This window comes from Elaeis guineensis, chromosome 1, assembly GCF_000442705.2.
Source record: "Elaeis guineensis isolate ETL-2024a chromosome 1, EG11, whole genome shotgun sequence".
Classification (NCBI taxonomy): Eukaryota; Viridiplantae; Streptophyta; class Magnoliopsida; order Arecales; family Arecaceae; genus Elaeis; species Elaeis guineensis.
In genome coordinates this window covers 108,731,166-108,757,000 of record NC_025993.2, presented here as the reverse complement: position 1 = coordinate 108,757,000, position 25,835 = coordinate 108,731,166, and the positions used below count along the sequence as shown (strand labels likewise).

At 49.2% G+C, this 25,835-nt stretch overlaps 2 protein-coding genes across 2 annotated transcripts; both read right to left on the bottom strand.

Annotated features, from left to right (window-relative positions):
• Positions 1-4,365: 4,365 nt before the first annotated feature.
• On the bottom strand, positions 4,366-4,830 carry LOC140856487 (uncharacterized). The gene has a single exon (XM_073253884.1). It carries the CDS (start codon positions 4,828-4,830, stop codon positions 4,366-4,368), a length of 465 nt encoding a protein of 154 aa, XP_073109985.1.
• A 5,328-nt stretch (positions 4,831-10,158) lies between these two features.
• On the bottom strand, positions 10,159-24,658 carry LOC105038427 (aspartic proteinase Asp1). The gene is made up of 9 exons (XM_073253881.1): positions 24,493-24,658; positions 12,543-12,699; positions 12,354-12,447; positions 11,971-12,209; positions 11,385-11,588; positions 10,960-11,095; positions 10,688-10,879; positions 10,526-10,601; positions 10,159-10,421 (listed from the first exon to the last, which is right to left on the bottom strand). The coding sequence occupies exons 1-9, from the start codon at positions 24,656-24,658 to the stop codon at positions 10,318-10,320; spliced, it is 1,368 nt and encodes a 455-aa protein (XP_073109982.1). The 3' UTR covers positions 10,159-10,317.
• Positions 24,659-25,835: the final 1,177 nt, after the last annotated feature.

The window sequence follows — 25,835 nt, the reverse complement described above, 5'->3', positions numbered from 1 at the left end:
GGCTCGCTGCATTCAAGAGTTTCAAGCCTCCATGGAGTTCGTGAAGGAGGCTCTTGACATTGCTGCTACTGCTTTTATCGACAGTTTTGAGGACTACAAGGCCCGCTTGCTGCAGATGATGCCATATCTGGAGCTTCAATTCCTCCAGCCCAAAAACAGTGATGAGGAGGAGGAGACCTTTTCATCAGACGAGGATTGAGCTTCCTCATCTCTTCTTTCCCTCTTTCTTTTCCTTTTTTTTTTGGGGTGCTACAAGCGCTATCTCCTTGTAAATATTTGAATGAAAATAAATGAAAAGGAGTTATCTCATCTTCATGATGTCTGCATCTTCTTTATTTATGCTTATGTATTTTTATTTAGCATACAGAGGCATCGCAGAGATCTGTTCTGATCTAAAGAACTTCGAATTGCTCCAACCTAACTCAATTCTGATCCCAGGAGCTTTAGTTGAATCCACTCTGGTTTAGGAGACAACTCCATCATGAAAGCATAGGAGATAAGGTTGGATTCGAACAGAGGAACTTTGCTCTGTTCATCTTGTGAGCGACAGTGTGTGCTCTGCTCATCTCATGAGCGGCAGCTTGTGCTCTGCTTGTAACATGAGAAATAGCGTATGCTTTGCTCATTTTGTGAGTGTAGCTTGTGCTCTGCTCATAATGCGAGAGGCAGTGTGGGCTCTGCTCATCTTATGCTGCAGCTTGTGCTCTACTTGTAATGCATGCTCGTAATTATAGATTGAGGGTCTTGTAAGTTAGCCCTCTAGAGGTTTCTTTGGGTCTCCCTCCGCTTCTCACGTGACTTAGGCTCTGCAGGGATCTTATAAGTTAGCCTTGCCTCTAAATCGCCGACGTATTGGTCAATTTTTCAGGCCATTCTTATGTGAAACCAAGAATTAATAAATCTAAAACTTTATGTATACAATAATGAGATGTTACAATATCTTCATTGATAAAACACACAAAGGTTAACCAAATTTCATGGCCTAGGAAGTGGAGTGCCATCAAGCTGCTTCAGCCGATAGATCCCAAGGCGCACTACTTCATCCACTTGATAGAGACATTTTCAATTAAGTGATAACATCTCCTGCTCAGTGGGTTGTGATACCTCAGCTCGTTGCAACACCAGGTCACCAACTTGAAACTCTATGGCCTTGACTCAGGCATTATAGTATTTGGCCACTCTCTAGTGATAGGCAACCATCATCATAGCGACGTACTCTCTGCTTTCTTCGATCAAGTCGAGGTTAGCCAAGAGCCACACTGAGTTGATGTCTTTATTATATTCCTCCACTCTAAGGAATGGGAGCTCAAATTCTATAGGAATGACTGTCTCAGTCCCAAATGCAAGATTGAAAGGAGTCTCATTGGTTGGAAGCCTCTGAGTGGTTCGGTAAGTCTATAATACATGATAGAGCTTATCTATCCAAGACCCCCCGATCCGCTCTATCATGGCCTTTAAGTTCTATAGAAGAGTTCTATTGCTCACCTCCATCTCTTCGTTTGCCTGTGGATGATCTATCGAGGTGAAGTGGTGCTTTATTCTATGTTCTCTACAAAAATCATGAAATTGAGCACCACTGAACTATCTGCTATTATCTATAATCAGCACTCTGGGAAGATCATAGCGGCAGATGATTGACTTCCAAACAAAGTCTTTTATTCTTGTCTCGATGATGTGAGCAAGAGGCTCGATCTCGATTCATTTTGTGAAATAGTTGATGGCCACCAAGAGGAACTTGCGCCGACCCAACGCAAGAGGGAAGGGCAAAAAATATTCATTTTCCACTGAGCAAATGACCATAGGGTGCTGATTAGAGTCAGAAGTGCTGCCGACTGGTGCTGGATATTGGAGCTTCTCTGACATCGGTCGTACTTGCTGACAAAGGCACCTACATTTTGTTGCATTGTGAACTAGTAATATCCTTGTCGAAGGATCTTATAGAATAGGGATCGATCCCCAAGTGACTTCTGCAGATTCTTTCGTGGACCTTCTACAATCTATAATCAGCCTCGAACGGGCGTAAGCACTTTAGCAGAGGCAGAAAAAATGACTGCTTGTAGAGCTTGTCATTATATAGGATGTAGCGAGTGGCTTGCTTTCTTATCTTTGGAGCCGCCCTGCGATCAGATAGTAGTTCTCCTGATCGCAGATACTTCAACAAGGGATCGATCCAATAGGATTCTTTGTCAACTTGTTGGATGACAAGAGGCTCCTCAAGGCTCGAGATTTTCAATACTTCGAAGTAGGTTCATTTTTTCAGATCGGTCAGTAGTAAAGTTGCTAACTATAATAGTGCATCTGCCCTGACATTTTTTGTTCTAAGGATCTATCGAATGACAATGCAAAAAGGCTAAGGTTAAATCCTTTACTTTCCAGAGATATCTCTTCATATTCTCCTCTTGTGCCTTGTATTCACCCTTTATATGCCCCACCACTAGTTGGGAGTCATTAAAGACCTTTAGGTGCTAGGCTCCCATTTCTCTTGCCATCTTGAGTCCAGCAAGTAGAGCTTTATATTCTGCCTCATTGTTGGTGGCCAAAAATTCAAAGTGCAATGTGGATCCCATAACATCGCCTTTAGGACCGGTTAAGATCAGTCCAACCCTAGCTCCAGAAGCATTTAATGAGCCGTCGACATATAGCATCCATAACTCCTTAGGATCAAATCCTATGTATGCCTCTTTATTCCTTGAGTTTTCACCAGCTTCTGGGCCCTCGCCAACTCTTGAGCTTTCTCCATCTTGTGAACTCTGTCCGTTTGGAATGGTACATTCTAGGATGATGTCTGTCAGTACTTGAGTTTTGATGGAAGGCCTAGGATGGTACTACACGTCCAACTCAACAAGCTCAAGAGCCCATTTTGTAATTCATCCAGAGATATCTGGACGGTAGAGAATGGCCTTAATTGGCTGCTCAATAAGCAATACAACAGTAAGGGCATGAAAATAAAGCCTAAGTTTTCTTGCCGTGATGACCAATGTAAAAATTAACTTTTCAGCTTTGAATATCTGATCTCGACATCATGAAGGACTTTGCTGGTATAATATATTGGCTTTTGAATCCATCTTTTTTTTCGAATGAGAATTGCACTGATTGCCACTGGAAAGACAGTGAGGTGTAGCAGCTGCTCCTCATCGGATTGAGACTTCGCAAGCAACAATGGAGAGTTAAGATATTGCTTTAAGTCCTTAAACACCTTTTGACATTCAATAGCCAATCTTTTAGCTGTCTGAGGGACTGGAAGAATGGGAGACACCTCTTGACCGATCTGGGGATGAAGCGATTGAGTGAAGTGATCTTGCCAGTGAGACGCTGCACCTCCCCAACCATTCTCGATAGAGTCTTCTCAAAAATTATCCTGATCTTCTCAAGATTTGCCTCGATGCCTCTTCGCGAGATCATGAATCCAAAAAATTTTTCAGCGGTAACTCCAAAGGCACACTTCACTGGATTCAGCCTCATCTGAAATCAATAAAGGGTGTCGAAAGTCTCTTGGAGGTCAGCAATATGGTCTAAGACTGCATGGCTCTTGACTAGCATATCATCTGTGTACTCTTCCATATTATGGTCGAGTTGATCTTTAAAGATCTTGTCCATCAGTTGTTGATAGGTAGCCCCTGTATTGTTTAAGCCAAAGGATATCATCCTATAACAGTAAAGCCCATGGTCAGTAATAAAAGCTATTTTCTCCTCATCTTCAGACGTCATCCAAATCTGATTATAGTCGAAAAAGGCATCCATGAAGCTGAGAAACTCATGCCCAGAAGTAGCATCCATCATTTGATCTATCCGAGACAACTGATAGCTGTCTTTGGGGTAGGTCTTGTTCAGATCGATAAAGTCGATGTGTATGCATCACTTTTCGTTCACCTTTTTGATTAGGACAAAATTCGTCAGCCAATCCGGATACATTGCTTCTCTAATGAAGTCAGCTTTGAGTAGTTTGTCCACTTCCTCAGATATGACCTTCTAGCTCTTTGGGGTGGTGAAGCTTCACTTCTTCTGCTTCACCGATCGATAGATTGGATCCACCTTCAGGTGATGGGACATCATCTCTGAGTCAATATCGGGTATGTCCACAGCTGACCAAGTAAAGAGATCTATATTTTTCTGCAAAAGAGCAGTTAGCCGGCCCTTTGTTACTGCATCTAGGTGTGAGCCGATCTTCACTATTTGTTGGAGATTCTATTTCCTTAGCAGAATCTTCAGGAGGTCCTGAAATGGCTAGGCTCGTTCCTCAGACAAATCATCTCGGGCATCCAATCCAATAAAAAGTTCAGGTTGGACCTCTGCCTAGAATGGCTGGCTTTCTGTTTAAAGTTTGGCAGTAAAATACTGTCGAGCCATGGCCTGGTTGCCTCTGATTTATCCAACTCCATTCGGGATTGAAAACTTCACCATCAAGAGATAGCTCGAGACCACGACCTTTAGAGTCCATAAGCTTGGATAGCCAAGTATTGCATTGTAAACTGAAAGGACCTTGACCACCAGAAAATTGACTTGGATTGCCGCCTGTTTTGATATAGCACCCACTGTAATGGGCAGCCTAATCATTCCTTCCAAGATCCCAAAACCCTCGGAGAAATCTTGAATCAGGGTATCAAATCTACCTAGCTTATTTGGTGTAAAGCCCATTTGGGTGAAGACAGAGAAATATAAAAAATCTATCGAGCTTTCATTATCAATAAATATACGGTGTCTATTAAATTCAGTGATATTTGCTGTTACAACCACCGCATCATTGTGTAGGGCCAGTACATGCTCAGTGAAGGTAATGGCATCTTCATGCTCATCTTCGAGCCTCAGTCTCTTTGCCTCCAAAAGTTTCATCGGTCTAGTCGACCCCCTAGTTATCATATGGATTTCACCTTGGATGGGTCGGTCTTCTACTACCATCGGTCCCCCTGCTTCCTATCTCATCGGCTGTACTGGCGCTGGCTATGGCTGAGGTAAAGGGAATGGCTGCTGAGATAGAGGAGGTGGCTGCTGAGCTCTCGAAAGAGGTCCTAATGGAGGCACTCTCTTTCGGATGAAATGGTTCAATCTCTCCTACCTAATGAGCCTCTCAATCTCATCATAGAGCTGCATGCAGTCTTTAATATCGTGACCATGGTCGCGATAGTAGAGGCAGTATTTATTTGGATCACGACAGTACTCTGACTTCGTCTGCATCATTGGAGGCTCGGACAGCTTAGCTCAAATATCCATCAACACCTTCCTCTGGAAACATTCAAAGACGTGTAGTTAGTGTAATGCCTAGGAGGAGGAGGAGAGGGTCGTCGACCCTGTCACAGAGGGCTCTGAGATCGATGTCTTCGGCCCCCATTTTTTTGCCTCTGGAACGGGGATCGGGAGTGTTGGTAGGTTCTCCCCTCCCGTCTTGGAGAGCGCTCCTTGTTCCGACCTACCACACCAAAATTGATAGGGGTTTCTTTTGCAAGAGCCTCCTCCATGTGGGCACACTGCTCCGCACAGGCAAGCATGTCTGAGAAGTCCCGGGGATAAGTCTAGTTAATGACTTTTCAAATCATTCTTCAGTAGGCCGTCCATCATCATGGTCATCATGGTTGACTGGTCCAAGTCATAGACCTCTAGAGTTGCCGCATTGTAATGGTTGACAAAGCGCAGATTGACTCGCCCTCCCTCTGTTTGATAGTGTGGAGGTAATCAGACTACTTCTGCTGTTGCCGGCTATAAACAAAGTGACCGATAAATGATCGGCACAGATCTTCGAAAGAGTGGATGGAGGCCGGCTTCAGGTTCGAATATCACTATCGTGCGGCCCCTTTAAGAGTAGCAAGAAATGCTCAACAGAGGATGACATCTGCTGCTCCTTGAAGGAGTATTGCCACTTTGAAGGTCTCCAAATGATCGATGGGGTCGACGGTCCCATCGTAGACCTCAAACTAGAGCACTTTAAAGTACCGGTGGAGTGGCTTCCACATTATCTTTGATGAAAAAGGTGGCTTGCTGTTGAACCCATCATAGGGTTACACTGGGGAACCATTATTGAGAGCATGGTTGATTTTTCCCTTGAGCGCTTGGAACCGCTTCTCTAAAGCACGATCCCGAATAGTGCAGGCCTCAAATTGCTGAGGTGAGTGCCGATCAGAGGTTGAGTCATGCCCCGATTGCAGGCTAGGAGATCGTCGCTTGGCTGGTTGCTCTGCCTTCAGGCGGCTCTGACAGGTCTGCCTCCTCTCTGGGCTCCAATGAAGTGCCCGCGGTTGCTCTGGTTGTGGTGGTAGTTAGGAGGTCGGATTTAGTAGGGACACCACTGCAGGAGATGCGGGTGGTGCTATCGAAAGAATTGGTTGTACCATTAGAGGAGGTGCAGGAGCAGTCTAAGTAGGCTATGGCACCATCAATAGAGGCGCCAGAACAGTCTGGACCGCTTGAAAAACAGTCGTCAGATTTTGAACCTGCTGAAAGAGCAGATTGAACTAGTCTGTCGTGACCAGTGCTGGCTGGGCTAGCGAAGGAGTCACCATCGCTGGTGGTTGCACTTGGCTGGCAGCCTGGCTCCCCGCTTGGTGAGAGGCGGCGACGTTGGAGAGAGAAATGATACTCATTTCGATGGCATAAAGATACGAAAAGTATGCCCTTTCTCTATTTGTTGCTGCTTGTTACTGCTGAATCAGAAGGTGGATGCCTGATCCTCATGCAGGAAGTGCTAGAATGACCTGCAAAAGAAGTCCAGACAGGAGGTTTTTGCTCCTGCGAGGATCCTCCAATGCTTCAGTCAGATTTAGAGAATAAAGGTAGCAGCAATGGATTCTCTGAGAGGGATTCCTTAACTTACATCAATCCTCGGAGTTTTAGTGATTTATAAATAATATCGTCGAGCAGCTGGTTGAACAGATGTGAGATCGTGCCATCTCGAGATTGCAAGGTCGTTCAACATGCCATAATGGATGAGATATTTCAGTTCTCAATCGCTCTCATAAAATCAGGGGAGTTGGTTATGCTTGAGCCTATCTACTCGGGGTGGACAGCTGTAGCACGTGCACGGAAGTTGATGGACTGTGGTTATGGAAGGCTGGCCGAGGCAAATAGCCCGTGCAACAGACCAAAGATAAATAGCTCTGCTCTATGTACCTCAATTCTGCATCTGGGCTAGCGACTGCATGGACAGCCTACTGATCTGAGATATCAATGACAACATACCAGATCCGAGGCATTCAGGATACTATCATAATATTTTCTATTTTTAGGTTCGAGTGAGAGTAGGAGCATCCAACCAACATGACCATCATCACCTAGCTCTTCCATAGTAATTTGGATACTGATAGTGACCCTCAACTGACCTTGCTGACCGGAGTGAATAATTTGCTAAGCTCTCTAACCCAGCAGCTTGCTTGCCATCAAGGTTAGGACAAGTTTGAGGAGCAAAAATTATTGGAAAAAACTACAATCATGGATAATAATACATCAAACTTCTTTTTTCTTTTTTATGTAGTTAAATAGATTATCATAAAGCAATAATAATCTCTACAGTCTACTCAAGCAATTAATAAGTAAAAATAATCAAGTAACCCATAAAAAAGATACCATAATTTTGATATGAATCTTTCACTATTTAGAATAATGGGATTACTGCAGGTTTTCTCTAGATCAACTACAAGTTACAAAAATATATGTCATCAAGAATAAATCTTAGGTTCCATAATAAAAATAATTATCATCAATAAAATAAATTTTAATAAAAAATAGGGATAGATCTCACCAAATGTTTGGATATTTGAAATAATTATTGGACAAAATTTTAAAAGATAAAAATTATTCAATTTGTAGCTCTCGATGTCAAAAATAATATATTAAAATTTTATTAAAATTAAAATATGATCAATCATCCGATCATATATATATATATAAAATGATACTCTATGGAGGAGGTTGTAGTGTTGCCAACTTAGGAAGCCAAAATCCTCCCAACGCGCCATGTGTCAACTCAGAATGGAAAAGGAGGACTCTCGAAGGAGTCCTCTTCCTCCCTTCGACCATCGAAGCTTCCCTATTCGGCCGTCGCACCCTCCGCAGCCCCATCCCGTCGCCGTCCCCACCTGTTCCTTCTGCGGGCCCTAACGAATCCGAGCCCCCGTGGCTCTATGCGAGCATCGACAAACCCTAGCCACCGTCCAAACTTCCCTATTCGACCGCTCCAAGTTCCCATCGCAGCCACCGTCCAAGCTTCCCTATTCAGCCACTCCAAGCCTCCCACTGTCCAAGATCTCCCTCAGGTGCTCTCTTTTCTTCCCAAGATCGGGGAGGGGAGGCGAGGGAGGGTTAGTGGTGCTGGAGCCCGAGAAGGGGAGGAGAGGGGAGGGGGATTGGTGGTATTGGAGCCGGAGTAGGAGAGGGGTGGTCGTCGGTGTTCGTGCGGAGCCACGGGAGCTTGGGTTCATCAGGATCGGGGGAGGAAACAAGAGGGGACGGCGATGGGGTGGGGCTGCAGAGGGGAAGGGAGTGGGGTTGGTGGCATCGGAGCCGGGAAAGGAGAGGCGAGGAGGTTTGGTGGTCGCACGGAGCCAGATGCGGTGCGGATGATGGGTGCGGCACAGAAGGTGATGGGGCGAGGCCACAGCAAGGGCAGCGCGGACGACCGCGACCTCGGCCTCACACGGTGGGGGTGGGGGGAGGCGATGGGAGGAAGGGAAGGGAAGGGAAGGGAAAAAAGAAAAAAAAGAAAAAAAATATTTGGATAGGGGGAGGGGGAAGAAAAAAATTATTTTAAAAATTATTTTTAAAAAAATATTTTGTAAAAATTATTTTTTAAAATTAATAATTTATTATTATTTTAAAAATCTGTTTTGAAATGAAAGAGAAGGAAGAAAAAAATATTTTTTTGGGTGATGCGGGATGGGTAGAAGAAAAGAGTGGACAGGAGAGGGGAGAGCACGTGAAAGAGTTGTCTTACTTTATTTTATTAGAAAAAAAAATTTGAACAGTTTAGTTTTAATAAAAAAAGAGTAAATCTTTGAAAAAATATCTGAACATATTTGAGAAAAGGATTGTAACTTTATCTACTTATTAGGAGAGAGAGTTACATAATTTGAATGAAGAAGAGAGATGGCTGTTCGAAAAGATGATTCAGAGATGAACAATGTAGTTGTCAAATTTGAGTCATTTTTTATTTTCGTTTCATACCTATTGTTTTATATATGTATATATTATCAGAAGATTGAAGTGTTTAGATAGAGCAGTAGAGGAAGAGAGACTGAGAAGACCAGCAGAAGAAAGGAGGAAGAAGAATTGGAGATCAGAAAAAAAAATGTTTGGTAATGAGGAGAGAAATATCGTTGGTTCGAAAAGAAAGAAAAAAAATATAAAAAAAAATGAAAGATGAAAAAAATTTATATATATATATATATATAATATTTAAATAATTAAAAATATAATAATAATATTTAAAAAATTATTTTTGTATATCCGATTTCGCACAACATTCCGATCTCCAACTGGTTACCCAATGGAGCAGTTTTTTTTTTTTTTTTTGCAAACCCCCCCTCCCCTCTGTTTCACGCCGCGTCTCGCAGAAAAAGTTACGTGAAAACTTTTTCTTTCTCGCCAGTTTCCGCACCGTACATCCAACGAAAGAATTCTTGATTACGTGAAGACCAATTTTTCCACACCGTTATTGATTTTCAACCACAACACCGAAGCTTCGTTGCCCAAATTAAATAGGCCCAACCAAAGACTCGGACTCTCCCCTCTTTTTTTTTTTTTTTAATTTAAAAAAAGCCTGAGTCTCACATGAAGAGGGACCACACTAACAAAAGTAATCATACTAAATTTATTCTTTGGATTTCAAATTGTTCCTTGCATACTATTTGTGCATTTGGACATTTAGGAAATTAAAGAACCGAATGGAAAGCAATGTCCAACAATGGTTATCGATCATTAAGTTCATCTTGGGAAGTCACCTGTAATGCTGAATGATATCATATATAGTTTAATTTGTTGAATGATATCATGTACATGCCATCTTGGGAAGCCGCCTGACATTTAGGAAATATATAATAACGTTACAGTATAAATGTTTTGGGAAGAACTGATGGTGAACATTTGCACGGATAGAACTTCCTATGTACAGTTTGTGCAAAAAGAGGCCATGCTTTATATTCAGAGCACAATGCAAAGCGGATTGCTCTCATCACCTTATTCAAAGAGTCGCAATATTATAAAGATACCACAGCAACAAAATACTCACCCTTCAACCGAGGAGAAGTTTGATGTATTTAATTATTTATCATATCATCAAATAGTAGTGAGTAATGTTTCATCATTTCATTTTCAACCCTTGTAAGAAGTAGAGCATCACAGCAGGGAAGTTACAGACTTGCGAAGCCCGTCACAGCTGCCCCATCCAATCCGCCGCTTGTCATTGTCATAAATAACCAAGCGGTCGAGCATCGATATATCTGCAATCGTCCAACAAATGGATGAAGTTAGTCACACTTCATCTGAGAATCATCTCCTTCCCACCATCTTTTTTCTTAGTGTTGGCAAATTAGAAGAATTTTACCTCCAATTAAAATAACATCACGATTCAGTCCGGCTTCTGAGCCATTAAAAATACCCAAGCATGCATTGCCTTTATTCTACAATAAAAAAGCAACACAGATACTGTCACTTTTGCAAATTAATTTTTACCATTCCGATAAAAGTGTAAAACAGTAAGGGATACCGAAATGATCAGATAATTCTCTGGAGGTATTGTCATCGATGCTCCCCCATTATCAAATCTCAGCTCCAAAGATGTCTCCAAGTATTGCTTGACATCACTCATAGACTTGAATGGTTTCGGGCCTGTCCAGCAATAAGGCAGCTTGCTGTCTTTTACCCTTTTCAGTGGCTGTTTGGATACTTTATTTGTCAACTGCAAGACGAGAAAACTTTAGCTCCAAACAGTCCATGCTCTGTAAGCAAAGAAAGAAATTAACGTCCAATTCCATTTACCGCAGAGATAAAATTGTTGTACGGCTGGAGTGCAAAGTAGGTGAAAGGGGTTCCACTGTCCAGCAGCACACTGCGACTGGACCCTAGAGACCGGGTCCCCCAGAGGAGACTTGCCGGCCCGGGCGAGTAGTAATTGCTGATCCAAAACATTAGCACCATACTTGATTAGTATCGTATGAAGAGCAAGGATGGTGCATCTTGCACACAGCACACCGTAGGATGTGGTGCATCTATGGATGCCGTCCATCATAGGATGGACGGCCGCGCATGAGCGGAGATCATGCGATGCATGATGTATGCATTGTTTGATGGCCATCCTGTAATAACAGCCATCCACAGGTGCACCGCATCTTATGATATCATGCGCATACTGCAGAGGATCTGTGCTCATAATTCAATTCAGGAAGGGCAGGAATTGGGCTGACCTCCGAGTCATGGGCGCCCAGGTGAGCCCACTGGGAGGGAGCCGGGCATCCCCCAAGAAGAAAAAGCCTCCCCCTTTGCCATAAAGACAGTGCCCTGTTACCCTCCCGAACACCCCCTGGCTGCTCAGCTGGGACACGATGCTGATCTCACCGGAGCCAAGCCCCAGCATCCCGCTTGGATTGCTGCCCTGCGCATGCATGCACCTGCAACAAAAACGAAATCATCCCGAATATATAAAATGTTTGGAAAAGCGTTTCAAAATTTGAAAAAATAATGCAAAGAATTCTCCAAAAATTCAGAAACAACTCGTCATCAATTTAAAAATTAAACGGTAAAACATAAAGAAAAAGTAAGATTTTTGCCAAATTCATACATATATTTATGAATAATTTATGTAAGCAAACTAAAAACAGAACGCTAGAGAGGCTAAATAATAGTTAAAAAGAATTAAGGGCAAGAACGCACAAAATGCTCTGTTACTGTTTGCTTTTTTTCTTGAGTGAAAACCGTGGTTTTTAGTTCGTAACAGTCCATAAATTTGTTAGCTACGGATGTTCGTGCTACAATAACAACGACACTGGGTACCCGAAGGCGACGGAAGGATGGACGACAGAGCCGTCGGTGAGGTGGAGAACCACGGTGTCCGCAATGAGGACTCCCTCGGCGGAGAAGCCGTCGTGGTACTCCACTTTGAAGTCGCACCTCGTCGGAGATTTGCACTTGTGCTTCTGATGGGTGGAGGCGTGCACGGCTTTACACCGCGGGTCGTCGCAGCGTATCAGCTTGTCCGCCGACGGCTGGGGGTACACTGCTTGAGGCGGCACCTGGAAACCCCCCAAATCCCACACCAAGAAAGAATCAGAAAGACAAATAAAATCCAGAGAGAAGAGGAGGAGGAGGTTCTTGAAACGATCGAGAAAAAAGAGATTTTTTTTTTTCCTTTTTTCCGGTTTTCTTTGGCAGCGGACCTGGCATGGGAGCCAGGCGACGTCGCTGCCCGTGTCGATATCCATGGAGTATAAATTCTGCGACTTCCCGAAGCTCATTTGCGCGTAGAATTTCCTGCGAGATTAGATGGAGTCAGAGACCATCAGTCCAATACTGGATCACGAAAAAAAATTAAATCATGAGCTCTTTTTACATGCTATCCCGCTTACTCGCTCGGATAGACATTCCCCTGGAGAGGAAAGACGGCGGCGACCCTGCGGTCGGTGTCGAGCGGCGACAGCAGGGAAGTCTTTAATTTCTGTTGATGCAAAAATCCGCTTGCATCGGAGAAGCTGGAGATGAGGGAGTCGCGGTCGCCGCTGGGACCTGCAAAAGAAGTCTAAACCGGAGGTAGGGTTGCTCCGGCAAGACCCTCCGACGCTCAAGTCAGTTCTCTGCCTCAACAAGAATGGAGTGCTCGAACGGAAATTTTAGCAGAGTTTTTAGGTAAAAATGAGAGTCCATAAAATAACGTATCTGGGGTCCCCCTTTTATAGGCGGGGAGAGCAACAGACTGATAGCAGTGTCTGTAACTGTCTGGTAGTGGGCCGCCAATAGTCAGGAGAGATTTGTTGCGAAGAGTAGTGGAGTAGACCTGCGGCTATCACCGAAGTGCGTCACATGGAGTCTGCCGCAGGGAGTGGAGCGGCGTCCGTTATCGCGACTTGCCAGAGGATGGAAGAATCGCGCGGTATCCGTCGCAGGAAGTGGAGCAGGATCGTGGGCATCATAGCGGTCTGCCAGAGAATAATGAAGCCGCGCGGAATCCGTCGCAGGAAGTGGAGCAGGATCGTGGCCGTTGCTGCGTCGCGCTAGGGAGCGCAGACCTGTCGGCTGAAGTTCGGCTGGAGTGTCTGGCGGAGAGGGGTGGTTAGCTGTCCATTTGAGAGGAGCCCGGAGTCCGGCTCCCGTAAGAGTCCGGACGAAGTCTTCCTTTAGCCGAAGTCGGGGATGAGGCTCGGCTCCCGTAGGGGTCCGGGCGGAGTCTTCCTTGGAGTGGCGGACGGAGCCCAGCTCCCGTAAGAGTCCGGGCGGAGTCTTCCTGCGATTGAAGTCAGGTGCGAAGTCTGGCTCCCGTAGGAGTCCGGACGGGGCTTACCGGCAGTTGAAGTTGGCGGCGGAGCCCGGCTCCCGTAGGAGTCCGGGCGGAGTCCTCCTTGCGGTTGAAGTCGTGGACGGAGCCCGGCTCCCGTAGGAGTCCGGGCGGAGTCCTCCTGCAGTTAAAGTCAGGTGCGAAGTCCGGCTCCCGTATGAGTCCGGGCGGAGTCTTCCTACAATCGAAATCAAAAATGAAGTCCGGCTCCTGTAGGAGTCTGGACGAGGCTTACCAGCGGCAGAAGTCGTGGACGGAGCCCGGCTCCCGTAGGAGCCCGGGCGGGGTCTTCCTTGCTGCAGAAATCGTGGGCGGAGCCCGACTCCCGTAGGAGTCCGGGCGGAGTCTTCTTTGCTGTAGAAGTCGTGGACGGAGCCCGGCTCCCGTAGGAGTCCGAGCGAAGTCTTCCTTGCTGCAGAAATCCTGGACGGAGCCCGGCTCCCGTAGGAGTCCGGGCGGAGTCTTCCTTGCTGTAGAAGTCGTGGACGGAGCCCGGCTCCCGTAGGAGTCCGGGCAGAGTCTTCCTTACTGTAGAAGTCGTGGATGGAGTCCGGCTCCCGTAGGAGTCCGGGCGGAGTCTTCCTTGCTGTAGAAGTCGTGGACGGAGCCCGGCTCCCGTAGGAGTCCGGGCGGAGTCTTCCTTGCTGCAGAAATCGTGGACGGAGCCCGGCTCCCGTAGGAGTCCGGGCGGAGTCTTCCTTGCTGTAGAAGTCGTGGACGGAGCCCGGCTCTCGTAGGAGTCCGGGCGGAGTCTTCCTTGCTGTAGAAGTCGTGGACGGAGCCCGGCTCCCGTAGGAGTCCGGGCGGAGTCTTCCTTGCTGCAAAAATCGTGGACGGAGCCCGGCTCCCGTAGGAGTCCGGGCAGAGTCTTCCTTGCTGTAGAAGTCGTGGACGGAGCCCGGCTCCCGTAGGAGTCCGGGCAGAGTCTTCCTTGCTGCAGAAATCGTGGACGGAGCCCGGCTCCCGTAGGAGTCCGAGCGGAGTCTTCCTTGCTGTAGAAGTCGTGGACGGAGCCCGGCTCCCGTAGGAGTCCGGATGGAGTCTTCCTTGCTGCAGAAATCGTGGACGGAGTCCGGCTCCCGTAGGAGTCCGGACGGAGTCTTCCTTGCTGTAGAAGTCGTGGACGGAGCCCGGCTCCCGTAGGAGTCCGAGCAGAGTCTTCCTTGCTGTAGAAGTCGTGGACGGATCCCGGCTCCCGTAGGAGTCCGAGCGGAGTCTTCCTTGCTGCAGAAATCATGGACGGAGCCCGGCTCCCGTAGGAGTCCGAGCAGAGTCTTCCTTGCTGTAGAAGTCGTGGACGGATCCCGGCTCCCGTAGGAGTCCGGGCGGAGTCTTCCTTGCTGCAGAAATCATGGACGGAGCCCGGCTCCCGTAGGAGTCCGGGCGGAGTCTTCCTTGCTGTAGAAGTCGTGGACGGAGCCAGGCTCCCGTAGGAGTCCGGGCAGAGTTTTCCTTGCTGTAGAAGTCGTGGACGGAGCCCGGCTCCCGTAGGAGTCCGGGCGGAGTCTTCCTTGCTGTAGAAGTCGTGGACGGAGCCCGGCTCCCGTAGGTGTCCGGGCAGAGTCTTCCTTGCTGTAGAAGTCGTGGACGGAGCCCGGCTCCTGTAGGAGTCCGGGCAGAGTCTTCCTTGCTGTAGAAGTCGTGGACGGAGCCCGGCTCCCGTAGGAGTCTGGGCGGAGTCTTCCTTGCTGTAGAAGTCGTGGACGGAGCCCGACTCCCGTAGGAGTCCGGGCGGAGTCTTCCTTGCTGCAGAAATCGTGGATGGAGCCCGGCTCCCGTAGGAGTCCGGGCGGAGTCTTCCTTGCTGTAGAAGTCGTGGACGGAGCCCGGCTCCCGTAGGAGTCCGGGCGGAGTCTTCCTTGCTGCAGAAATCGTGGACGGAGCCCGGCTCCCGTAGGAGTCCGGGCGGAGTCTTCCTTGCTGTAGAAGTCGTGGACGGAGCCCGGCTCTCGTAGGAGTCCGGGCGGAGCGACGGGAGCTCACCAACAGTTGTTGAAAGTCGGAAGAGACTCGCGAGGGTCGGCCCTGCCAAGAACTTCGGCCGAGGGTATTTTATGCCCCACACCAGTCCCCCCACTTCCGAGTTTGAATTTCGAATGAAGGAAGTACGGAGAGGTTGTCGCAGCCGAAGTTCTCCCCATGACGTCCGGGAGCAACCGTCCTCGGATATGTCGGCATTTAATGCGCGCATGCCAGAGCCCTTTTTCCGATAGGGTGACCCGAAGAGTCTTTTCGGGACTCCCACCGAGATGCAATCCCAAGCATCGCGCCATGAAAATTTGCGAACAGTCAATCCTCGATAGCGGCGAGCGGGACACGCGGGACACATGGTAAGCACCGGTTGGTCTAGAGACGCCCGCCATCATAATCGCGCTAAGATCCGCTGCCTATTTAAATCCCTTACCCTTCCTTCGGGGTTTTACTCCGTCAAAAGGACGGTGCCTTTCTTTCGTCTGAGAGCCTAGCTACTTAGCCACTCCCTCGGTGCCCCTGTCAACTCCGAGCGTCCTCCGCGTCGGTCTTTGCCGTCTTCAGCCCCCCAATTCCTCTCTAAGGGGTTTCCCCGCCATGTCCTCCACTCCGGAGGCCATCCTCAAGGGGATGTCAAGGGCTTGGAGGAAGGCAAGGAGGAGAACTGCGGTCTGTGAGTTCCCCGGTCATCGAGCGGCCGCTGAAGGTCTCCGTCGTTTCAAAGGGGGTTCGAGGAAGAATTCCTTCAACAACAGGGGTTTAATAACGGGGACCGTCGGTAAAGGCGTTCTGCCCGAAAATTTCGGAGTAGCAAGACGGGGTGATACCGGTCAGGAGGGCAGAGCTGTTGTCACAAGCTGTGGCGGGATCCTTGATGTCGTCGGGGTCGAGGGACCAGAAGCGGTCGGCATCGACGATGGGGCAGTAAAACTTGTTGCGGGGATGGTGGAAGTAGCACATGCCGACCTTGCCGGAGCATTTTGGACGGTGGCTGTCACGGAGCATTCGGTGATGGCGCATATCTCTGGTGCCACCGCTGCCTCCAGGGTGACTCCGGTTCTTCTTGAAACAGGTCTGTGTCACTGCTGCCATTGCCCTTACTGCCCCCTGAAATCTATCCCATCCTTTTCCCCCAGGGGTTGGGACTTCGGAGGTGGAGCGAAACAAGGCGGGGCGAGAGCCGATAGGCCTGCCACACGCACTGGAAAATGCAGCTGGGAAGGACAGAAACGGGAAGAGAAGTTTGCAGCTTGAAGCGGCCTCCGGTGTATCCTTTTCAAGCCGTGTTCTCAGGCCTTGTAATAATGTATTCTTTTCTGGCCCTTCGGGTCTTATAACGTACATCTTGTTAGTAGAAAAATGAGAAGGAGATTTTGTTACCTCATCCGCACTTTGCATCGAATTGTTGTCTGTCGAACTTCCTTCCTTTTCTCATCTTTTGTTCTTCTTTCTTCTCTCTTCTTCTTTTTTCTCTCTTTTTTTTCTTTTTAACGTCATCCTAAGGCCACCGGTGGCCCTTTTATTCATGTTGAATTATCGTTTGCCGAGCTCTTTTTCAATTTTTTTATCGTTCGAAGATACCCGGTTGCCATCGCATCGACCCATCTTCTCCGTCAGTGGCCACAGACTCACCTGGGGGCCATTCGGGCTTGGTGTCCCCCTCAGGGCTTGAGCTCGGAGGTCCGAGCTTTCGTCACCCTGAGGAAGTTGTCCTACCTTGGATTTGCGTCGAAAGCTTCCTTGAAAGCTGGGACTCCTGATGGGAGCCTCAATCCCTGCGGTGGCGGGTTCTCTGCACCTTGGACGCTGTTTGTTTTCCAATCGTCGCTGATGTGGTCCATCGCCTTCCTTTTTCTTTTTCACTTGAAATTTTTCCTCCACTTTCAGCGAGGCCACGGGAGTTCGGCTCCCGTAGGTGAAGTCGAGGTAAAGTTCGGCTCCCATGGGAGTCTGGGCGAAGATCACCAGCAGTTGAAGTTAGTGATGAAGCCCGGCTTCCGTAGGAGTCCGGACGGAGTCCTCCCTGTGATTGGAGTTGCAGACGGAGCCCGACTCCCGTAGGAGTCCGGTCGGAGCTTACCACCGGTTGAAGTTGGTGACGGAGCTCGGCTCCCGTAGGAGTCCGGGCGAAGTCCTCCTCGCGGTAGAAGTTGCGGACGGAGCTCGGCTCCCGTAGGAGTCCGGGCCTTCGACTTCGCTCAATCTAGGGCGAGGTTCTCTTCCTGTCCTTAACAGGACTGTAGGGGTGCGTATGGGCGTTGCAGGGCCTCTCCCCCCATCCGATCTAAATGGAACCGGACCTTCGACTTTGCTCAAGTTAGGGCGAGGTTTTTCTCCTGTCCCCAACAGGGCTATAGGGGCGCATATGGGCGTTGCAGGGCCTCTCTCTCCATCTGGTCTAAATGGAACCGGGCCTTCGACTTTGCTCAAGTTAGGGCGAAGTTTTCCTCCTGTCCCTAACAGGGCTGTGGGGGCGCATATGGGCGTTGCAGGGTCTCTCTCCCAATCCGGTCTAAATGGAACCGGGCCTTCGACTTTGCTCAAGTTAGGGCGAGATTTTTCTCCTGTCCCTAACAGGGCTGTGGGGGTGCATATGGGCGTTGCAGGGCCTCTCCCCCCATCCGGTCTAAATGGAATCGGGCCTTCGACTTTGCTCAAGTTAGGACGAGGTTTTCCTCCTGTCCCTAACAGGGCTGTGGGGGCGCATATGGGCGTTGCAGGGCCTCTCCCTCCATCTGGTCTAAATGAAACCGGGCCTTCGACTTTGCTCAAGTTAGGGCGAGATTTTTCTCCTGTCCCTAACAGGGATGTGGGGGCGCATATGGGCGTTGCAGGGCCTCTCCCCCCATCCGGTCTAAATGGAATCGGGCCTTCGACTTTACTCAAGTTAGGGCGAGGTTTTCCTCCTGTCCCTAACAGGACTGTGGGGGCGCATATGGGCGTTGCAGGGCCTCTCCCCCCATCCGGTCTAAATGGAACCGGGCCTTCGACTTTGTCGGGATGAGGTTTCCCTTTCGTTTCTGATGCAGTTTGTTTGAATTGTCCAAAGACATACATGTATGCAACTTTCAATTAAAATGAAGTTATTGGTAGTACATCCGTAAGTTTTTCGAGCTCCACGGTCGTGGGAGGTCGGCTCCTCCGAGTTCCTTAAGATAATAAGTTCTGGGCCAGACTACTTCTTTGACTTCATACGGTCCTTCCCAGTTTGGGGCGAGTTTCCCCCGGTCCTGAGGTTGCGAGACAGCGGCTCGTCGAAGCACTAGATCTCCCGCTCTAAAGGCTTTGTTCTTGACCCGAGCGTTGTAATATCGAGCGACTTTCTGTCTGTAGGCTGCCATTCGAACCTGAGCTATCTCCCGTCTTTCTTCCAGCAGGTCGAGGTTGGCTCTAAGACTTTGCGAATTTTGATGTTCGTCGAACGCCACGACTCGTGCCGACGGGAGTTTAAGCTCGATTGGGATGACGGCTTCCGTACCGAAGGCTAAGGCAAAGGGGGTCTCCCCCGTAGGTAGCCTCTGGGTAGTTCGATACGCCCACAACACATGATAAAGTTCGTCCGCCCAAGTTCCCTTCGCTTTTTCGAGCCTTGTCTTAATCCCTTGCAAAAGGATTATGTTGGTCACCTCAGCTTCGCCATTCGCCTGGGGATGGGCTACTGATGTGAAGTTGTCGGAGATGTTTAGATCTTCACAGAATTCGATGAATTTTGCTTCCGTAAATTACCGTCCATTATCAGTGATTAGGGTTCTAGGCAGACCGAACCTACACACGATCGACTTTCAGACGAAATCTTGTTCTTTTGCTTCTATGATTTTCGCTAGTGGTTCGGCTTCGACCTATTTGGTGAAGTAGTCGATCGCTACAAGGAGGAACTTCCTTTGCCCAGGCGCCATGGGAAAGGGGCCAAGGATGTCCATCCCCCATTGTGCAAAAGGCCATGGGGCACTCAAGGGTGTGAGTTCGGTGGCGGGCTGTCTCTGGACGTTGGCGTATCTTTGGCATCGATCACACTTTTTGACATATTCGATCGAATCATGATGCATTGTCGGCCAGTAATACCCTTGGCGGAGCAACTTGTGGGATAAAGATCTAGCTCCCAAATGGTTTTCGCAGATTCCTTCATGCACTTCCCACAAGGCGCAGTCAGCCTCCGAAGGTCGGAGGCATTTTAAGAGGGGCAAGGAGTATGATCTCTTGTACAGTTTGCCCTCATAAAGGATGTACCGGGAGGCTTGGTTTCGGAGCTTCCGAGCTTCTTTTGCATCCTGGGAGAGAACTCCATCTCTGAGATAGATTATCAGTGGGTCGACCCAGCTGGGCTCGTGGTCAATCTTCATCACGGGCCGTGATTCTTCTGTACTCGGGTGTTTTAAAACTTCAAAGAGGACGCCTTTGGGCAATTCGGCCGGAGCCAACGTCGCCAGCTTGGAGAGAAGGTCAGCCCTGGTATTTTCCAATCTCGGGATCTGTCTAATGTTGAAGCTGCTAAAGGCGGGGGTGAGCTCCTTTACCTTCTCAAGGTATTTGGCCATACTGTCCTCCCGCGCCTCGTAACTCCCGCTGACTTGCCCCACTACTAGTTGAGAGTCACTATGCACCCGGACCTGACTTATTCCCAGCTCTTTGGCGATCCTTAGTCCTACGATCAGAGCTTTGTATTTCGCTCCATTGTTTATTGCGGGGAACTCAAAACGCAGGGCGTATTCCGCGATGACTCCCTCCGGACTGACCAAGATCAGGCCTGCACCTGCGCCCGACATGTTGGAAGATCTGTCCACATAGAGGGCCCAAAAGTGATCAGAGGGATCGGCCTCTTCTTCGGAGGAGTTCGGTTGGGACTTCAGGTCATCAACTTTGCTTTGTTCAAGTTCAGCCTCCTCTAGGATGGTACACTCTACTATGAAATCTGCCAATATTTGGGCCTTCACTGCTGGCCTGGGTCGATAGTTGATGTCGAATTCTGTGAGCTCGATCGCCCATTTTGCCATCCTCCCAGAGGCATCCGCCCGGTGCAAGATTGCCTTGATCGGTTGATCAATGAGCAGCGTCACGGTGTGTCCTTGAAAATAGGACCGGAGCCTCCGGGCTGTGATCAACAAGGCGTCAGTCAGTTTTTTTAATTTGGTGTACCTGATCTCGACGTCCCTCAAAGCGCGGCTGACGTAGTAGATCGGCCGCTGGACCTTCGCCTCTTCTTTGACAAGGACGGCCGCGAGAGCCATGGGAGAGACCGCCAGGTATAAAAATAGCTCCTCCCCAGGCTCAGGCTTTGCTAACAGCGGGGGTGAGCCGAGGTAGCTCCTTAGTTCTTTGAACGCCTGTTGGTACTCAGAGGTCCAACAGAAGTTCTTCGGCGGCTTGAGGGTTTGAAAGAAGGGCAAGCACCGTTCGACCGACCTTGCGACGAAGCGATTAAGGGCCGCTATCCTCCCCATGAGGTGCTGAACCTCTTTTATCGACTTTGGGGCGGCCATCTCCTGGATGGCACGAATTTTCTCTGGATTGGCCTCGATCCTGCGCTCTGATACCATGAAGCCCAGGAATTTTCCTGAGGTTACGTCAAAAGCGCATTTAGTTGGATTCAGCTTTATTCTATATTTTCGGAGGGCGTCGAAGGTCTCCTCGAGGTCGGCGACATGATCTCTGAAAGATTTGCTTTTTACGAGCATATCGTCTACGTAGACCTCCATGTTACGATCGATCTGCTCCTTGAAGATTTTGTTCACCAACCGTTGGTAGGTCGCGCCCGCATTCTTGAGGTCGAAAGGCATGATCCTGTAACAGTAAAGGCCACGATTAGTGATGAAAGCTGTCTTTTCCTCATCTTCCGGTACCATTCTAATTTGATTATAGCTGGAGAACGCATCTATGAAGGTGAGGAGCTCATGGCCCGAGGTCGCGTCCACCAGTTGATCGATTCTGGGAAGGGGGTAGCTGTCCTTCGGACAGGCCTTATTCAGCTTTTTGAAGTCTATGCACATCCTCCACTTGCCGTTTGCTTTTTTGACCAGGACAACGTTGGAAATCCAATCAGGATAATTGACTTCCTTAATGAATCCGACCTTAAGGAGCTTATCCACTTCTTCGGCTATCGCCTTCTGACTCTCCGGAGCATGACTTCGGATTTTTTCTTTCGTCGGTCGATGCTGCGGATCGACGGCCAGATGATGCTCCATGACTTCCGTGTCAATCTCCGGCATGTCTGCTGGAACCCAAGCGAAAACGTCCGCATTCCTTCGTAGAAAATCAATGAGACGCGTCCGCACCTCCTCCCCTAGGTTGGAGCCGATCATCGCTACATGCTCCGCATTCCCGTCGTTCAAAGGGATTGGTACCAGATCTTCGATTGGGGCGCCCCTCTCTTCGGTGAGGTCATCGCGAGCATCCAATCCATCGACGGGGCAGGAGTCAGATTGATCGCTTCTTCGCAAGGCTATATTGTAGCAGTGTCTGGCCAGGGCTTGGTCTCCCCGGACCTCTCCGGTCCCCTGGTTGGTGGGGAACTTCAACTTCAAATGGTAGGTCGATACAACGGCTCGGAGAGCATTGAGGCCAGGTCGGTCGAGGATTGCATTGTAGGCGGATGGCGCCTTCACCACCAAGAAATTCACCAGGGCCCTGGATTGCCTTGGATATTGACCTGCGGCCACAGTCAAAGTTATTATTCCTTCCGTCGGAACGGCGTCGCCGGTAAATCCTACCAAAGGGGAGCTGATCGGCCTCAGATGGCTGTCAAGAGTGGACATTCTTGAAAAGACATCGTAGAACAAGATGTCGGCCGAACTTCCATTATCGACAAGAACGCGATGGATGTCGTAATTTGCTATATTCAAGGAAACTACGACCGCGTCGTTATGAGGGAATTGGACTCCCTGAGTGTCTTCTTCGGTAAAGGTTATGGGCTCTTCAGTCTTTTGCCGCTTAGGGGACACGGCCGGTATGTTGGTCGTTTTCTGCCGGAATTCTCCCGAGATGGTGTTGGCGAAATCCGTCGGAGGCCGATCGCCCGGCCACTCCATGCCGGCGACCATAGCCAGAGGGCGCGAGGCCTGGGAAACCAGAGGCGAGATCGGGGTCCGAGATATGGTTGCGGAGGCCATGGGTAGCTGCGCGGATGCTTCGCGAGAAGGCATCGGGCGAGGATCCAGTGGGGGAAAGGAGGAGTGGGTGCCGGAGAAGATGACCGGAGGCGGTCCCGTTGAGCGCTCCTTTAAGAACAAGGATGCTGCGAAGACACAGGCCCTTCCTCTAGCGCCAATCCTGTTGGTGCAAAAATCCGCTTGTGCCGGAGAAGCTGGAGATGAGGGAGTCGCGGTCGCCGCTGGGACCTGCAAAAGAAGTCTAAACCAGAGGTGGGGTTGCTCCGGCAAGACCCTCCGATGCTCAAGTCAGTTCTTTGCCTCAACAAGAATGGAGTGCTCGAACGGAAATTTTAGCAGAGTTTTTAGGTAAAAATGAGAGCCCATAAAATAACGTATCTGGGGTCCCCCTTTTATAGGCGGGGGGAGCAACAGACTGATAGCAGTGTCTGTAACTGTCTGGTAGTGGGCCGCCCATAGTCAGGAGGGATTTGTTGCGAAGAGTAGTGGAGTAGACCCGTGGCTATCATCGAAGCGCGCCACGTGGAGTCTGCCGCAGGGAGTGGAGCGGCGTCCGTTGTCGTGACTTGCCAGAGGATGGAAGAATCGCGCGGTATCCGTCGCAGGAAGTGGAGCAGGGTCGTGGGCATCATAGCGGTCTGCCAGGGAATAATGGAGCCGCGTGGAATCCGTCGCAGGAAGTGGAGCAGGATCGTGGCCGTTGCTGCGTCGCGCCAGGGAGCGCAGAACTATCGGCTGAAGTTCGGCTGGAGTGTCTGGCGGAGAGGGGTGGTTAGCTGTCCATTTGAGAGGAGCCCGGAGTCCGGCTCCCGTAAGAGTCCGAACGAAGTCTTCCTTTAGCCGAAGTCGGGGATGAGGCTCGGCTCCCGTAGGGGTCCGGACGGAGTCTTCCTTGGAGTGGCGGACGGAGCCCAACTCCCGTAGAAGTCCGGGTGGGGTCTTCCTGCGATTGAAGTCAGGTGCGAAGTCCGGCTCCCGTAGGAGTCCGGGCGGAGTCTTCCTTGCTGCAGAAATCGTGGACGGAGCCCGGCTCCCGTAGGAGTCCGGGCAGAGTCTTCCTTGCTGTAGAAGTCGTGGACGGAGCCCGGCTCCCGTAGGAGTCCGGGCGGAGTCTTCCTTGCTGCAGAAATTGTGGACGGAGCCCAGCTCCCATAGGAGTCCGGACGGAGTCTTCCTTGCTGTAGAAGTCGTGGACGGAGCCCGGCTCCCGTAGGAGTCCGGGCGGAGTCTTCCTTGCTGCAGAAATCGTGGATGGAGCCCGGCTCCCGTAGGAGTCCGGGCAGAATCTTCCTTGCTGTAGAAGTCGTGGACGGATCCCGGCTCCCGTAGGAGTCCGGACGGAGTCTTCCTTGCTGCAGAAGTCGTGGACGGAGCCCGGCTCCCGTAGGAGTCCGGGCGGAGTCTTCCTTGCTGCAGAAGTCGTGGACGGAGCCCGGCTCCCGTAGGAGTCTTCCTTGCTGCAGAAGTCGTGGACGGAGCCCGGCTCCCGTAGGAGTCCGAGCGGAGTCTTCCTTGCTGTAGAAGTCGTGGACGGAGCCCGGCTCCCGTAGCAGTCCGGGCGGAGTCTTCCTTGCTGTAGAAGTCATGGACGGAGCCCGGCTCCCGTAGGAGTCCGGGCAGAGTCTTCCTTGCTGTAGAAGTCGTGGACGGAGCCCGGCTCCCGTAGGAGTACGGGCGGAGTCTTCCTTGCTGCAGAAATCGTGGACGGAGCTCGGCTCCCGTAGGAGTCCGGGCGGAGTCTTCCTTGCTGCAGAAGTCGTGGACGGAGCTCGGCTCCCGTAGGAGTCCGGGCGGAGTCTTTCTTGCTGTAGAAGTCGTGGACGGAGCCCGGCTCCCGTAGGAGTCCGGGCGGAGTCTTCCTTGCTGCAGAAATCGTGGACGGAGCCTGGCTCCCGTAGGAGTCCGGGCGGAGCGACGGGAGCTCACCAACAGTTGTTGAAAGTCGGAAGAGACTCGCGAGGGTCGGCTCTACCAAAAACTTCAATCGAAGATATTTTATGCCCAACAGTTTCTCTGGGAGGGAGGTGGTGTTGGCGTCGGCTGAGCAGGACGGGATCACCGGGAGGATGGAGGCCGCGACCAGAAGCGCGACCAGAAGCGCAGCTCCTTTTCCTCCCATTCCCACGAAGGGGGAGCTCTGGCCTTCTCGTGGACGAAGAGGACGCCTCCGAATTGCCCGCTGCTCGGGGTCTGGCGCTGGGCGCGGCGCATATTTATATTAAACTTAATTAAAGATAAAGGATCAGCGTACCCGCCTAAAAACGTATGCTGACGGAAGCGATTACGTGAACTGAGAGTACCAAAACGCGTCCCGTTGAGGAAATGATACATCCACTGAGTGCCCGAATCTTCCTAATTAACCTTTGTTCAGATCAGATTATTCGATATCCGAACCCATCTGATCAATTCAAACATCATACAACGTTAAAATCTAAAAGCAGTAATTTAGTATGAATTATCAAAATAATAAATAAAAAATAATATTATATATATATATATATATATATATATATATATATATATATATATATATTTCATCTTATTCTTCCAAACATACTATGAAAAGGCAGTGGGACTCATGAGTTTAGCAATTCCAATCAAAAGTGCATAATTGCATCTTATTTCTTTCTATCTGGTTTAAGCTATTCTATGTTGAACCATGGAATAGCTTATTCTAGGTCCATCATGATAAAAAATTTTATCTTATTTTAGATTAAGAAATAACATCACCTTATTTTTTATGGGTTCTGTAAATTTTTAACCAAACATAAAATTAGAATACGGGTAGTGAGCAAATATTCTAGAAAATTTATATTTCTATTTAAGAAATACTATTTTGGCTACCAAATATTACCATGAGATATTGCTAATGAGCCATGTCAGGACTCGAGACGGTCAGGTACCCAAAAAAATAACCTACCTGGTTACCATCCCTACTGGCAGCTTTGTTCCATTTTTCATTTACTCTAAGCTTTGTAATGAGACTGAACTTTACGTAAAGATATGGCAGGCAAGAAGCCTAGTCTTGATGATGAGCTTTCGTTGTTTACCCTAGACCAGTGTTACTTACTAATATTCCATATTACAAGCATGGGCTTTTAGAGGAAGGTATAGGAGTTTATGATTTATACTAACTGCAGAAGCAATCCAAAAAGATCACGAGACTCGATATAGACTATTTTAACCACTATAAGTAGGATTCAATGTGGATCGCTTTGATCATTACGAGTATTCAGAAAGATCACTAGACTCGATGCAAATCATTTTGATCACTACAAGTATTTAGAAGGATTAAT